Consider the following 13,137-nt stretch of genomic DNA (forward strand, 5'->3'; position numbering starts at 1 on the left):
AAAAAAAATCTACTAAACACCAGAATACAGGACCTTTCTCGGGAGAAGGTCTTACATTTACCCAACAACGCGATGTTTCGTTCGTTACACTTCCAGCGAAATCAGTGAATGTCGAACGTGAGTAACCTGTATTAAATGTAATGCATGCGCTATTTAACGTGCCAAATAAGGCATCACGCATATAGCTAAACAGAAAAGCACGCAGACGTCGTAATATAACGTCAAGAGCAAGAAAACTGTTTCCAAACACAGAAAAAACCAATTTCACATGTGAGCCATAAACGGCAAGAATCTTAAACAGATTCGCTTTTGAAGGAAAAGTAATTACATTTACAAAAATAGTCGTGCGTTAGAAAGTCGAGTAGAGTTAAGAATAGGCGAATCATTAGGCTGCATAAAAGATTTTTAAGTGTCAAGAAACAGACAATAGAAAAATACGCTTCTCATTCATGAAATATGGCCGGCCGGTGGGGCCGTGCGGTTCTAGGCGCTTCAGTCTGGAACCGCGTGATCGCTACGGTCGCAGGTTCGAATCCTGCTTCGGGCATGGATGTGTGTGATGTCCTTAGGTTAGTTAGGTTTAAGTAGTTGTAAGTTCTAGGGGACTGATGACGACAAATGTTAAGTCCCATAGTGCTCAGAGCCATTTGAACCATTTTTTCATGAAATATGTGTTTATAATATGTTGCTTTTAGCAGAGTAAGGTGCAAGTATGGACGTATTCGAAAGTATTTCTTCATGAGTACGGGGTGTTCAAAAAGTATCTCCGCAGTGCCGTATGACTGTTAGCCGCGCGTGCCGTATCCCGCAGTGAATATACTGAAATGAAACTCCGTGAAATACAAGTTATTACTTTATTGGTTATTCATTTTTACTTACACATTTTCACTTTAATTGTTCAAAGTGTTCCCCTTGTTGTTGATACACAATTCAATTCGTCTAATCATGTTTCCAAACACAAGTTGTAACGTTTCTTATGTAATAGAATCAGTGAAAGTGGATATTGCCGTTTTTAATTCATCGATTGATTTTTGACGGTTTTGATGGACAGTTGCTTTCGCTGCACCCCTGAAGAAAAAGTCAGGTGGTGTTGGTCAGGCGATCGTGGAGGCCAAAGTCCCTGTGAAATTATGCGATCACGAAAAACATCAGCAAGCAGTGACATTGAAACGCGAGCTGTATGCGAGGATGCACCATCTTGTTCAAAATAACCGTTCAGTATTTCACTTAACACAAGTTCTCCTGTGAATGGGTACAGAATATCACTGCAGTATCGTTGTACGTTTATTGTTTCGTTGAAAAATATGGGACCCACAACCCGACGTCTAGAAATTGCAATCCAAACTCCTGTCTTCACAGAACGAAGTGTTTCCTCATGAATACACAGTGGATTTGAAGTACTCCACATACGTGAATTTTGCGAGTTCATGTACCCGGATAAATGAAACCACGTCTCATCAGTGAAAAACGTTTCATTAAGAATATCCCATTTTGTTGAACGAAATTTTTGAACCATTGATAACAATGCAGTCTCTTGCCATGATCAGTATTTTTCAGTTCTTGCACGACTGTCACGTTGTATGGGAAAAGTTCTAATTTTTTCCTTACAGCTGTGTGAGCCGTTCCGACACTAACATCTATTTCCTGCGCGAGTTTTCTTATTGACTTGGTCGGACTCATGGGCATTTTATCGGAAATATCGAGTAGTTTATCCTCAGACAAAACACTAGGACGACCACTTCTCGATGCATCTGTCACTGAAACCGTACTTTGAAATTTGTTAATCAAATCTCGCACAGTATCTCGATGTGGGAGTGTTGTCTTCGGGAAAACTAAATTAAATGCGTGATGAACTAAAACTGTGTATTTACGCCAGCTTTGAACACTTGTTTCACTAAAAACACACGTTCTTCAATGGTTAGCATTTTAACAGTGACAAAAACTAAACAAACGAACAAAGGAACTGAACTTAAACGTTCAAGTCAACACGTAAGGACACACACCAACGATGCTACTGACGCTGGCTGAGATAAACGAAACAGTGGAATGTTGGGAGAGTCCACTTGAAGGGAAGTAACCCAGGCAGGCGAACAATCTTAAGCCACGCGCGGCTAACAATCATACGGCACTGCCGCGAGACTTTTTGAACACCCCGTAGTTATTCAGGGACCATGAACTACGCTGGAAAGTGAAGTGGAAGCCGACGTTGTCTTTTATATTAGGAAATAATACAGAATACATCCTTCGAGTTTGCAGTGATTAGCGTTTTGAAGCTTGTACCATAGAAGTAGATCTGATGGGCTTCGTCTTATGAGCTTGAATTATTATGAAATAAGTACACACATTATTACAGTTTTTAATTTCCAAACAGAATGACATACGTACCTACTGTAGTGTTAAGAAGGCACTTTTATTTAAATATTCAGGCCAAATGCATTATACAGTTATACTCAAGTCCTTTGTCGTTGTTTGTAATCTAACTCTCCTTCGCACAAATTATAACAAGAGTTACGGTAATCAGTAGCGGCGCTATTCACAACAACTTCCCGCATCTCGTGGTCGTGCGGTAGCGTTCTCGCTTCCCACGCCCGGGTTCCCGGGTTCGATTCCCGGCGGGGTCAGGGATTTTCTCTGCCTCGTGATGGCTGGGTGTTGTGTGTTGTCCTTAGGTTAGTTAGGTTTAAGTAGTTCTAAGTTCTAGGGGACTGATGACCATAGATGTTAAGTCCCATAGTGCTCAGAGCCATTTGAACCACAACAACTCTATAGACACGTCGAATAGACTGTGTAAATACGCACTTAAACTATAAACTAAAAAGGACTTGAGGACTACTAAACATAAAACGAGTTCTATTGACACACTGTATAGTGTCCCTTTCCATATATTTGACATGAACAATATAAATAATGACAAAAGAACTATACATGCGTAATGTTGTGTGAACTTTAATGCCTAATTGTGATACGGACAATCTGACGAGATAACTTTAAAGACAATTTATCGATTCTGATATTAGAAAAAAGACCTTATTCTCCGTGATATAAGATCATATGTGTAAACTAAAGAACTGAACACTATAATCTTTGTTATATTATAAAAGGACTGGAAGACAATGAACTTAGTCGTCTTCTGATGTTTTTTTGTGTCTTAGCTATAGTTTGAGTGCAGAAGGTACGATTGTATTGCGATAACTTTTGTCTTGCCCTCGTTTAATTACTAGAATCTAATTTATGTGTAAAAGAGTTAAGAAAATATAATAAGCTAATCTGGAGTGCAGAGTAATCATTTAAGGAACCCACGCCAGCGTCAGTAGTATCGTTGGTGTGTGTCCTTACGTGTTGACTTGAACGTTTAAGTTTAGTTCCTTTGTTCGTTTGTTTAGTTTTTGTCACTGTTAAAATGCTAACCATTGAAGAACGTGTGTTTTTAGTGAAACAAGAGTTTGTGTAGCATTTTTTGCAGCTGCTGCGGAGCTAGCTGCGATCATCTTTGACTGAGAAAGTTGGCCGCCATTACGCGGCGTATTTAAACTTTTTATTTCCACAGAAATTAGACGAAACCGGAGCAGAAGAACTTATTTAAAAATACTGTCAAAATTAATTAGCATCAAATCACAAGACTTATTTTATCATAAAGTGACTATTTTCAGTATACAATTTATTATAGGTCAGGTGCCTCTTTGCACAAATTTTATTACGCTAACGCATCTGATATTATTTGTGGGGAGCCTGGCGCACGTTTTCAATCATAATTTAAAGTTTAATTTGGCAACCTGCAAATATAATATTGCTTATTTGTAATTGTTTCTTACGAGGTTTTATGAAAGATAGCTTTACGAAATTTAACTTCACGAACTTAATAGAATCCTCATGTAACTCATAGAAGAAAGAGACATTACAAACTAGAAAGATGGACACTGTCCACTTGGCGTCAGTGAAAATTGTAATACATTCTGTAAAGAAAGCTTAAGTTCCCAAGAGAAGTGTTTCAAAACAAGTTTCATAAATTGTAATTATTGTCTATTTTAAATTATGTTCTGCAAGTATTTGTGGGGATACGCAAATCAGCTGCAACTGCTGCTAAACATAGCAGTTCACTTTCGGCAGCAGAACTTGTCTACACAGTGACGTTCATAATACTGACTGAAATTGCTCGGCAAATCTCCCTTGTGTGGGGTGTCGAGGCGATCGATCGATCGCAGGTGGTATCGCATGCACGGATCGCTGCGATCCGTCGCTCGTGTGCGGTACCCTTGGCATTGTGGTGCCACAGTCTAACATAACAGTCGCGACACTTCGCCTCGATTTTGTTGCCTACCGCGCCAGCAGAGCCCCAAGCAGCCAGTAACTTAAACTGTGAGGTCGGCGTGATCGTGAAAGCGAATAGTGGTTGTTCCTTTTGATTTCTACAATGGTTTTTACTAGCGGGAGCGTTTGCAGCACAATAAATTGCAGCAACAACAGGAGGAAGACACCACAGCTGTCTTTTTTTAGGTTTTCTAAGGATCCTGAGAGGTATATACCATCATGTTACTAAACTGTATCGTCAGGATTCACTTGCAAACTACATGTGTATTAATGATTAATGTTTCGTTTCAGGAGCATATAATGGCTCGTTAATAGCAGACGAGAAGACCGTATGAGAAAAGACCCAGTTTACCTGTATAATAATATTTCGAACAAAACCAGTTCACGAACGCAATCAATAATAAACTCATGTGGAATGCAGTACCCACACTGTCTGCATCCCAAATAAGCCACCTCAACTGACGAAGAAGAGGAAACTGCCACAAAGATTCGACAATCCATCTAAAGCTCTAAAACAGTCCTATGACACAGAAGCAGCCAGTTCAGCTCACCATGTATCAGGGCCAGATTCGTGTGAATCGTCAACACAGACCTGCTTTGACGATGAAGTGGTTGGATTAAGTGCAGTTATTCGTGTCTTACAAAAGCGTAATGTTTGGTATGTATTTCATTCACTTCTGTTGTTAGTCAATTTTCCTTCCATCCTTCGTGTGATGACATTATTTTGTTAGCACCGTGTTCACTGACAGATTGTTTGAAAATTATTCAAATATTTGGGTTTGGGTAAAATGTAATGTAATCAGCTCATTATAATGTTTTCAACATATTTCACCCACTATTTGGCAGTCACTTGTTCCACTTAGGATAATATAAAGATTAAGGTCGTACTTGTGGCAACAGGCGACAATGTCAAACACAGTAGGCCTACCGAACGATAAATAGGCTGTCGACCGCTTTTGCATGTAGAGGTACATGTCTGTGCTTCTTACGTGTGAATCTGTGTGTTTATATTCTTTTGATATTAACGAGGTAAGCTGCAATTCTATCCACCGTCACAAGTTTTTCTTCACGAATGTGTTGTAGCTTGCCACTCGATTCGTAGTTTTTGTTCATACTTGTGCCTATTTTAGAATCATTTTTAGAAACATATATGCCTTCTGATACTACACAAACCCTTGGAGGCAAGAAAATAAATCAAATATTTCGTAAATTACGTAGGAAACGGATGTGAAACAAACATGCTTACGACGCGTCTGATGTTCACCTTACTCGCCGCTTGGAGCGCTAGTGTAGCTCCATCTGTCAAACGGTAACAACTTTTACAGCAGTGAGTGTCGCGACTGTTATGTTAGACTGTGGTGGTGCTACCTCAGCTGTTCCAATACATTTTTGCAGAAACCAAGTTTATCTTCACCAAAATCCGCTTGCGCCAGTATTTCCATCCTTCTAAATATAATTCGTATCAGTATTTGTCAATCGTAGCTTACGTTAAGTAGTCCACCGGCAGATATTGTAATACTCGGAGGCTCGGTATTCTTTCTTGAGCACGTAGCTGCTTCTCCTCCCCTCCTCTCCTCCCCTCCCCCCTCCCCCTTCCCCCTTCCCACACCGTCAGCTGTCACAATCAGCTGTGAGCCGCGCGCCGGTGGTTTACAGTCGCGCCGACGGCTGAGTGCGCTTACGTAAAGATCGCGAGGGCGGGAAACCGAGCCAGCGGCCGGCAGACCGCAAGCAACAGCAGTCGTCCTCGCCGGCTCCTGGCCCCTCCGTCGCCACTTCTGCGAGTGCCGCGGCACAGGACACATCCCGCAGTGCGCTTCTACAACCATCGAAGCGGGCAGCCCTCAGCACGCTACACGTGCAGGTCGGACGCGTGTAAACTTCAAGTCATAACTCCAACATTCACCTTTCCACCTATCGATATATTTCTTTATTTGCCTGCGGCGGAGCTCTCTGCTTGAACGGTAAGAAGTGAACTGTGTAACGTAAGGGAAGCGAATATTTACTGTCGATAAGAGAATATCTTGAATGACTTGCAACAGGTTACTGACCTCACCCACCCTGTGCGCTTCCTCGCTGGCCTCAAATCGTACCCCGAGGGCTCGCTACAATGAGTCTCCAGCAAACAGCTGCTAAACCATACGCTCTGCACAAATCCGGAAGTAAGCAAGCGTAATTCGGGCTGTGAAGTGTGTATTATCTCAAGCCGCACAGTTTACTTATTGCTCTAGCATTGCCGTGGATTACGCACAATGACTATGAGCTTCCTAAGACGCTGCTGAGCTAAATAGCGACGGAATCTGCATCTGCTTTCTTTTAACAGCATAGGCGTGCGTGAGTCGGTACGAATTGCTTCTGCTCGTGCTTCTGGTAAATGCGGCGCCTTCAGAGGGAAGCGGGCATATTTCGCGCTACCGCATTTCGCACTACTTGGACAAACTAAACACCTGCCGAACACTGTGAATGAAGTAACGCAAAACAAAATTCGAGATAACTTCTTCGACTGTGGACGAGGAGCCATAAATTGTGATAATATGGATTCAGGCAGCGAAGGAGTAGTTACGAGTGTGATTAAAAGTGGTGGTGTTATGCACGAAGACTCACTCGGGAATTACCTGCATTCGAAGACAATCGTAAATTCCACGTCACCGGTTCAGAATTGCGAAGGAACGTTTTCTGAAAGTGTATGTACGGACGAAATCGATCGCTATGGTAAAATGGACAACACAGCGAGGGAGGAATGCGTGAAAAATTCACACGCTTCCGGATCCGAGAAACTCAATGAACTGGAATGCCGTCCCGCAACGGAGACCGCGGTTCCCTCGTCCGCTGACGCTCCTGAGACAGATCGGGAACTGAGTGCAGCGATCGACCAGTGCAGATCGATTGCGAACGGCGCTGTGGAAAACAGTCCTTCCACGGACATCGGTCCCGGTGCCGAAAGTGAAAGCAGTGAGACGGGATCGGCGGACGCGACAAACGGTGTCAGGGAGACAACACCAGTGGACGGTGGAGCTGCTTTGCAAAGTAGCGAGGAAGTGTCTCGCCGCTGCTTCGGAGGGCAGGTCGCGGCGGTGCGTCCCAGTTGTGAAGCGCCTCCCGAGCAACACGGCGGCGGTCTCCCTATGCCCGAAGGAAACGCTGATCCCGTGGCAGTCGCTGCTGGTCAGAACACAATGTCTACTGAAAGCTGCGCTTCCAGCGAGCTATGTCGACCAGAAGAGGGGTCGGGTGACAAGACTGGAGACATCAACAGTAATGACAGCGCCTGTACGGTTGTTCCGAAGAGCAACGGTGGCTTCGACAACCCGGCTTTCGTCGGCGACGGCGACAGACCGCCAGCGAAAGAGAAGAGCCTCGACGCCAAAGTGGACAGCGACACGGAACGCGGCGGGGAGTCTTCGGGCGCAGCTCGTGAGAGGCGCCGTATCGTGGTGAACGTGCTGGTGCTGAGCTTCGCTTTCCTGGTCCACTTCACGGCCTACTTCGGCGCGGCCAACCTGCAGAGCTCGGTGAACGCGTCCGAGGGACTGGGCACCGAGTCTCTGGTGGTCGTGTACGCCGCCCTCATAGTCTCCAGCTTCTTCTTGCCCGCCACCGTCATCAGGTAAGCGCCGCATTTTGTTGGCAGTGCTACGTAGTTACTTTTTTTAAAAAAAAATATCTTTATTTACAAAAACCATAATAATTACAAAAAGTTAACCCACTTCCTTATCTCATTAGTGGGTCATAATAATTATACAACTAATACTTAATTTGCAGCTAGTTGCAATTTTCAAGTGAGCTACAGTTAGTTTTTCACCGTCGTCGTCGTCGTGGTCTTCAGTCCTGAGAATAGTTTGATGAAGCTCTCCATGCTGCTCGATACTGTGCAAGCTTCTTCATCTCCCAGTACCTACTGCAGCCTACATCCTTCTGAATCTGCTTAGTGTATTCATCTCTTGGTCTCCCTCTACGATTTTTACCCTCCACGCTGCCCTCCAATGCTAAATTTGTGATCCCTTGATGCCTCAAAACGTCCTACCAACCGATCCCTTCTTCTAGTCAAGTTGTGCCACAAACTTCTCTTCTCCCCAATCCTATTCAATACCTCCTCATTAGTAATGTGATCTACCCATCTAATCTTCAGCATTCTTCTGTAGCACCACATTTCGAAAGCTTCTATTCTCTTCTTGTCTAAACTATTTATCGTCCATGTTTCCCTTCCATACACGGCTACACTTCATAGAAATACTTTCAGAAACGACTTCCTGACACTTAAATCAATACTCGATGTTAACAAATTTCTCTTTTTCAGAAACGATTTCCTTGCCATTGCCAGTCTACATTTTATATCCTCTCTACTTCGACCATCATCAGTTATTTTGCTCCCCAAATAGAAAAACTGCTTTACTACTTTAAATGTCTCATTTCCTAATCTAATTCCCACAGCATCACCCGATTTAATTCGACTACATTCAATTATCCTCGTTTTGCTTTTGTTGATGTTCATCTTATAACCTACTTTCAAGACACTGTCCATTCCGTTCAACTGCTCTTCCAAGTCCTTTGCTGTCTCTGACAAAATTACAATGTCATCGGCAAACCTCAAAGTTTTTATTTCTTCTCCTTGGATTTTAATACCTACTCCGAACCTTTCTTTTGTTTCCTCAATATACAGATTGAATAGCATCGGGGAGAGGCTACAACCCTGTCTCACTCCCTTCCCAACCACTGTTTCCCTTTCATGTCCCTCGACTCTTATAACTACCACCTGGTTTCTGCACAAATTGTAAATAGCCTTTCGCTCCCTGTATTTTACCCCTGCCACCTTCAGAATTTGAAAGAAAGTATTCCAGTCAACATTGTCAAAAACTTTGTCTAAGTCTACAAATGCTAGAAACGTAGGTTTGCCTTTCCTTAATCTTTCTTCTAAGTCGTAGGGTCAGTATTGCCTCACGTGTTCCAACATTACTACAGAATCCAAACTGATCTCCCCCGAGGTCAGCTTCTACCAATTTTTCCATTCGTCTGTAAAGAATTCGCGTTAGTATTTCAAGCTGTGACTAGTTTTTCATACAACAGGCATTTACATTCTAATATCTACGGCTTATGTCTATTTCTTATAACTAATTCCTATCGCCTGCAGCGTCACATGTGTGCCAGTGAGATATAAACCTACTTTTGATAGCCTTGCTCCTCGAGCTAAACCCGAAGAGCGTGCCCCTCGCACTGGGCAGGCCACGATGTTGATTCGCTGCAGTTCCCTAGCATAATTTTCCTAAAAACTAAGTCCTACAAACTAACTTATCCTACGTCATTTCCGGTGCGTGTCCTTATCGGTAGCATTGACCCCCACTCCCCCTAATCCTGCACGTGGCGGATTCCAACTATGATGGAAAGTCGGCCAGTCCACGCACAGGCGCTATGGGAACAGGGCTCTGGACGTAATCAGTGTTGGTTGTCTTTGTTATTTAGTTCATGTCCCTCAAGCATTCTGTTAAAACTTTCCGTGATACCTCGTTGGCCAATGTGTTTAACATTTGGAAAGTATCCTCACGTCTAAGCAGTTGATATGTGTCGTGGTTTGGTAGTCTGTCTCGAAGTGTAGTCGCAACATCATTGAAGAGGGGGCACTCGTAAACTACATGGTTGGGCGTACCCTCTGACACGCCACAGTCACACGCTGGTGTGGCCCTCTTCCCAAATGGAGGGTCCATGGCCAGTGAGAAAATGGATCAGTCCTCGTGTAGGCTCAAAATATTTCATGTCCAAGCGCTCCCTCACATCTGGTATGAACTGGAAAGTTCTACGTCCAGCTTCTTCTACCTCCCAAGACTCCTGCCAAAGTTCCTCCCCTCTTTTCCTTGTTTTGGCTTGACCTCATCTTGGTAGCCCTATTTCAGATCACGAGTCTTCCTCACCATCCTCGTTAGCGGACGTCACTAAAGCATGCATGTGCGGTGGCGCTATACTCCGAGTACCTGGTTCTAACCGTACTACGATCATCTCATTTACATCTACATCTACGTGATTACTCTGCTATTCACAATAAAGTGCCTGGCAGAGGGTTCAACGAACCGTCTTCATGTTGTCTCTCTACCGTTCCACTCTGGAACGGCAAGCGGGAAAAACGAGCACTTAAATTTTTCCGTGCGAGCCCTGTTTTCTCCCTATGTAGGTGGGTGCTAACAGAGTGTTTTCGCAGTCGGAGGAGAAAACTGGCGATTGAAATTTCATGAGAAGATCCAGTCACATCGAAAAACGCCTTTGTTTTAATTATTGCCACTCCAATTCACGTATCATGTCTGTGACTCTGTCAGCCCTTCTTCGCGATAATACAAAACTAGTTTCCCTTCTTTGTAATTTTTCGATGTCGTCCTTCAGTCCCACCTGATGCGGATCCCACACCGCACAGCAGAATAGTGCGGACAAGCGTAGTGTGAGCATTATATTAGAACAAATAAGCCCTCGGTCACAAATATTAAGTCAAAATTGACCAGGTTTCGACGCTACTATGAGCGTCGTCTTCAGAATTAAACTGAAGAGTTGCAACAACCCTTGTTCACTGAAGTAGGAGCCTCCCCATCTTATTTACAACTATTCATGACGTCGCCTTTCTGGCTTAGATTTTTTAAAAATGTGACTTGTAAGTACTGCATCTCTTTCCAGTCTGTACAAACTTTAATTTTATTAATGTATTATATACCTAATATGTTTTCGAACAGTTAATTTAATTCTGAAGACGACGCTCATAGTAGCGTGGAAACCTGGTCAATTTTGACTTAATATTTGTGACCGAGGGCTTATTTGTTCTAATATAATTCTGACACGGTCACTGAACCTTAGCAGCTATGTTCAAAGTTTTTTTTTTATTTTGTAAGCAGCCTCTTTGGTAGACCTGTTGCATCTTCTAAGTGTTCTGCCAATGAATGGCAGTCTTTGATTTGCTCTACCCAAAATATTATCTATGGGATCGTTCCAATTTAGGTTATTTGTAATTGTAATCCCTAAGTATTTAGTTGAATTTACAGCCCTCAGATTTGTGTGACTTGTCGCGTAATCGAAATTTAGCTGATTTCTTTTAGTACTCATGTGAATAACTTCGCACTTTTCTTTATTCAGGGTCAATTACCAGTTTTGCCACCATACAAATATCTTATCTAAATCTTTGCAAGTCGTTATGATTATCTGATGACTTTACAAGACGGTAAATGACAGCATCATCTGCAAACAACCTAAGACGGCTACTCAGATTGTCTCCTATGCCGTTAATATAGATAAGGAACAATAGAGGGCCTATAACACTTCCCTGGGGAACGCCGGATATTACTTCTGTTTTACATACTGAGTATGTCCACAAATGCGTGACTGCCTTGTGGAATAATTGGCTGATATCACCCAGTACGTTACACTGGACGGCGAATATTGTACGGAAACCAAACTGACATAGGATGTGCCCAAAAGAAGCGTAACAGGACCTCCAATTTTAGGGCTCTGTCCTCAATCGGTGAAAACGGTACACTTATATGATCTGTCTGCCTGTTTCTCTGTCTGTCTGTTCGACGTTAAAAACCATTTTTCTTACCAACGGGTAGACATATCAAGTTGAAATTTGTGTCACATTCTAAGGTCTATGGTCCCTTGGCGATGTAAGCGATGTAATCGTAAGGTTTCTGTGTCAATGTAACCAAAATAAATGGCCATTTATGTCACATACTTCAATACTCCTTAAATCTATCATCAAAACCTACAGGAAACTTCACGTTGACCTAGAATCATGAATTATGTCGGCAAGCAAGGTTTCACAGTACAAGTAAAGGAAAAACTTTAAAACTGTTAATTTATAGTTTGCATCACGTGAAAAAAAATATCATTTGTTATCCGACTGGCTGTACGTTCGTCTCTTAAGACCCCTTTTTCTCAGCAACGGGTAGACGTATTAAGCTGAAATTATATCACCTACTGAGGTCCATGGTTCCTCGGCAAAATCAAAACTGTAAACTTCTAAGTCAGTGCAATCAAAAGATACAGCCATTTAGCCACATTGTTTCATACAAACTCAGTCATCAAAAACTATAGGGTACTTTCCGTTGACCAATAATCGTGCAATGGCAGGAGGCAATGTTGCAGAGTACAAGTAAATGAAAAAGTCCGAAAATTGTTATTTTATAATTGTGTCACACAAACAAATATATATGTTTGTCATCTGTTATCTGACTGCCTGTCTGTCCGTCTCTTAAGACACCTTTTTCTCATGAACTTGTAAATTATCAAGTTGAAATTTATATCACGTAGTCTACAACTCCTACGTGGTGTACAAAAAGTCAATGCAATTTATGTCAGATATTTTGATACTTGCCAACTCATCAAAACCTAATCTACTTCCCGTTGATGTACAACCAACAAACTTGGCGGGAAGCGAGGTTTCACAGTGCAACTAAAGGAAAAATCGGGAAATTTGTTAATTTGTAATTATATCACTCAAAATTTTTTTTGTTTGTTATCCTACTATCTGTATGTCCCTCTGATAATACCTCTTTTTGTCAACGTTTGGTGGGCGTAACAATTTGAAATTTATGTGTATGGTGGTAGACAACGGCCTTACCGCAGTGGCTACACCGGTTCCCGTGAGATCACCGAAGTTAAGCGCTGTCGGGCGTGGTCGGCACTTGGATGGGTGACCATCCAGGCCGCCATGCGCTGTTGCCATTTTTCGGGGTGCACTCAGCCTGGTGATGCCAATTGAGGAGCTACACGACGGAATAGTAGCGGCTTCGGTCAAGAATACCATCATAACGGCCGGGAGAGCGGTGTGCTGACCCCACGCCCCTCCTTCCTATACGCATC

General features: G+C 42.8%; 1 protein-coding gene and 1 pseudogene across 1 annotated transcript in view; both read left to right on the forward strand.

Annotated features, from left to right (window-relative positions):
- Positions 1 to 6,064: 6,064 nt before the first annotated feature.
- Positions 6,065 to 13,137, forward strand: part of LOC126199011 (protein unc-93 homolog A-like) — a 315,006-nt gene continuing 307,933 nt past the window's right edge. The window contains exon 1 of the mRNA XM_049935695.1: positions 6,065 to 7,915. Within this exon, the coding sequence (XP_049791652.1) occupies positions 6,843 to 7,915 (1,073 nt within the window). The 5' untranslated portion in view covers positions 6,065 to 6,842. The remainder of the gene's footprint in view (positions 7,916 to 13,137) is intronic.
- Positions 12,882 to 12,999, forward strand: LOC126211344 (5S ribosomal RNA; annotated as a pseudogene).

This window comes from Schistocerca nitens, chromosome 1 (genome assembly GCF_023898315.1).
Source record: "Schistocerca nitens isolate TAMUIC-IGC-003100 chromosome 1, iqSchNite1.1, whole genome shotgun sequence".
Taxonomy (NCBI): domain Eukaryota; kingdom Metazoa; phylum Arthropoda; class Insecta; order Orthoptera; family Acrididae; genus Schistocerca; species Schistocerca nitens.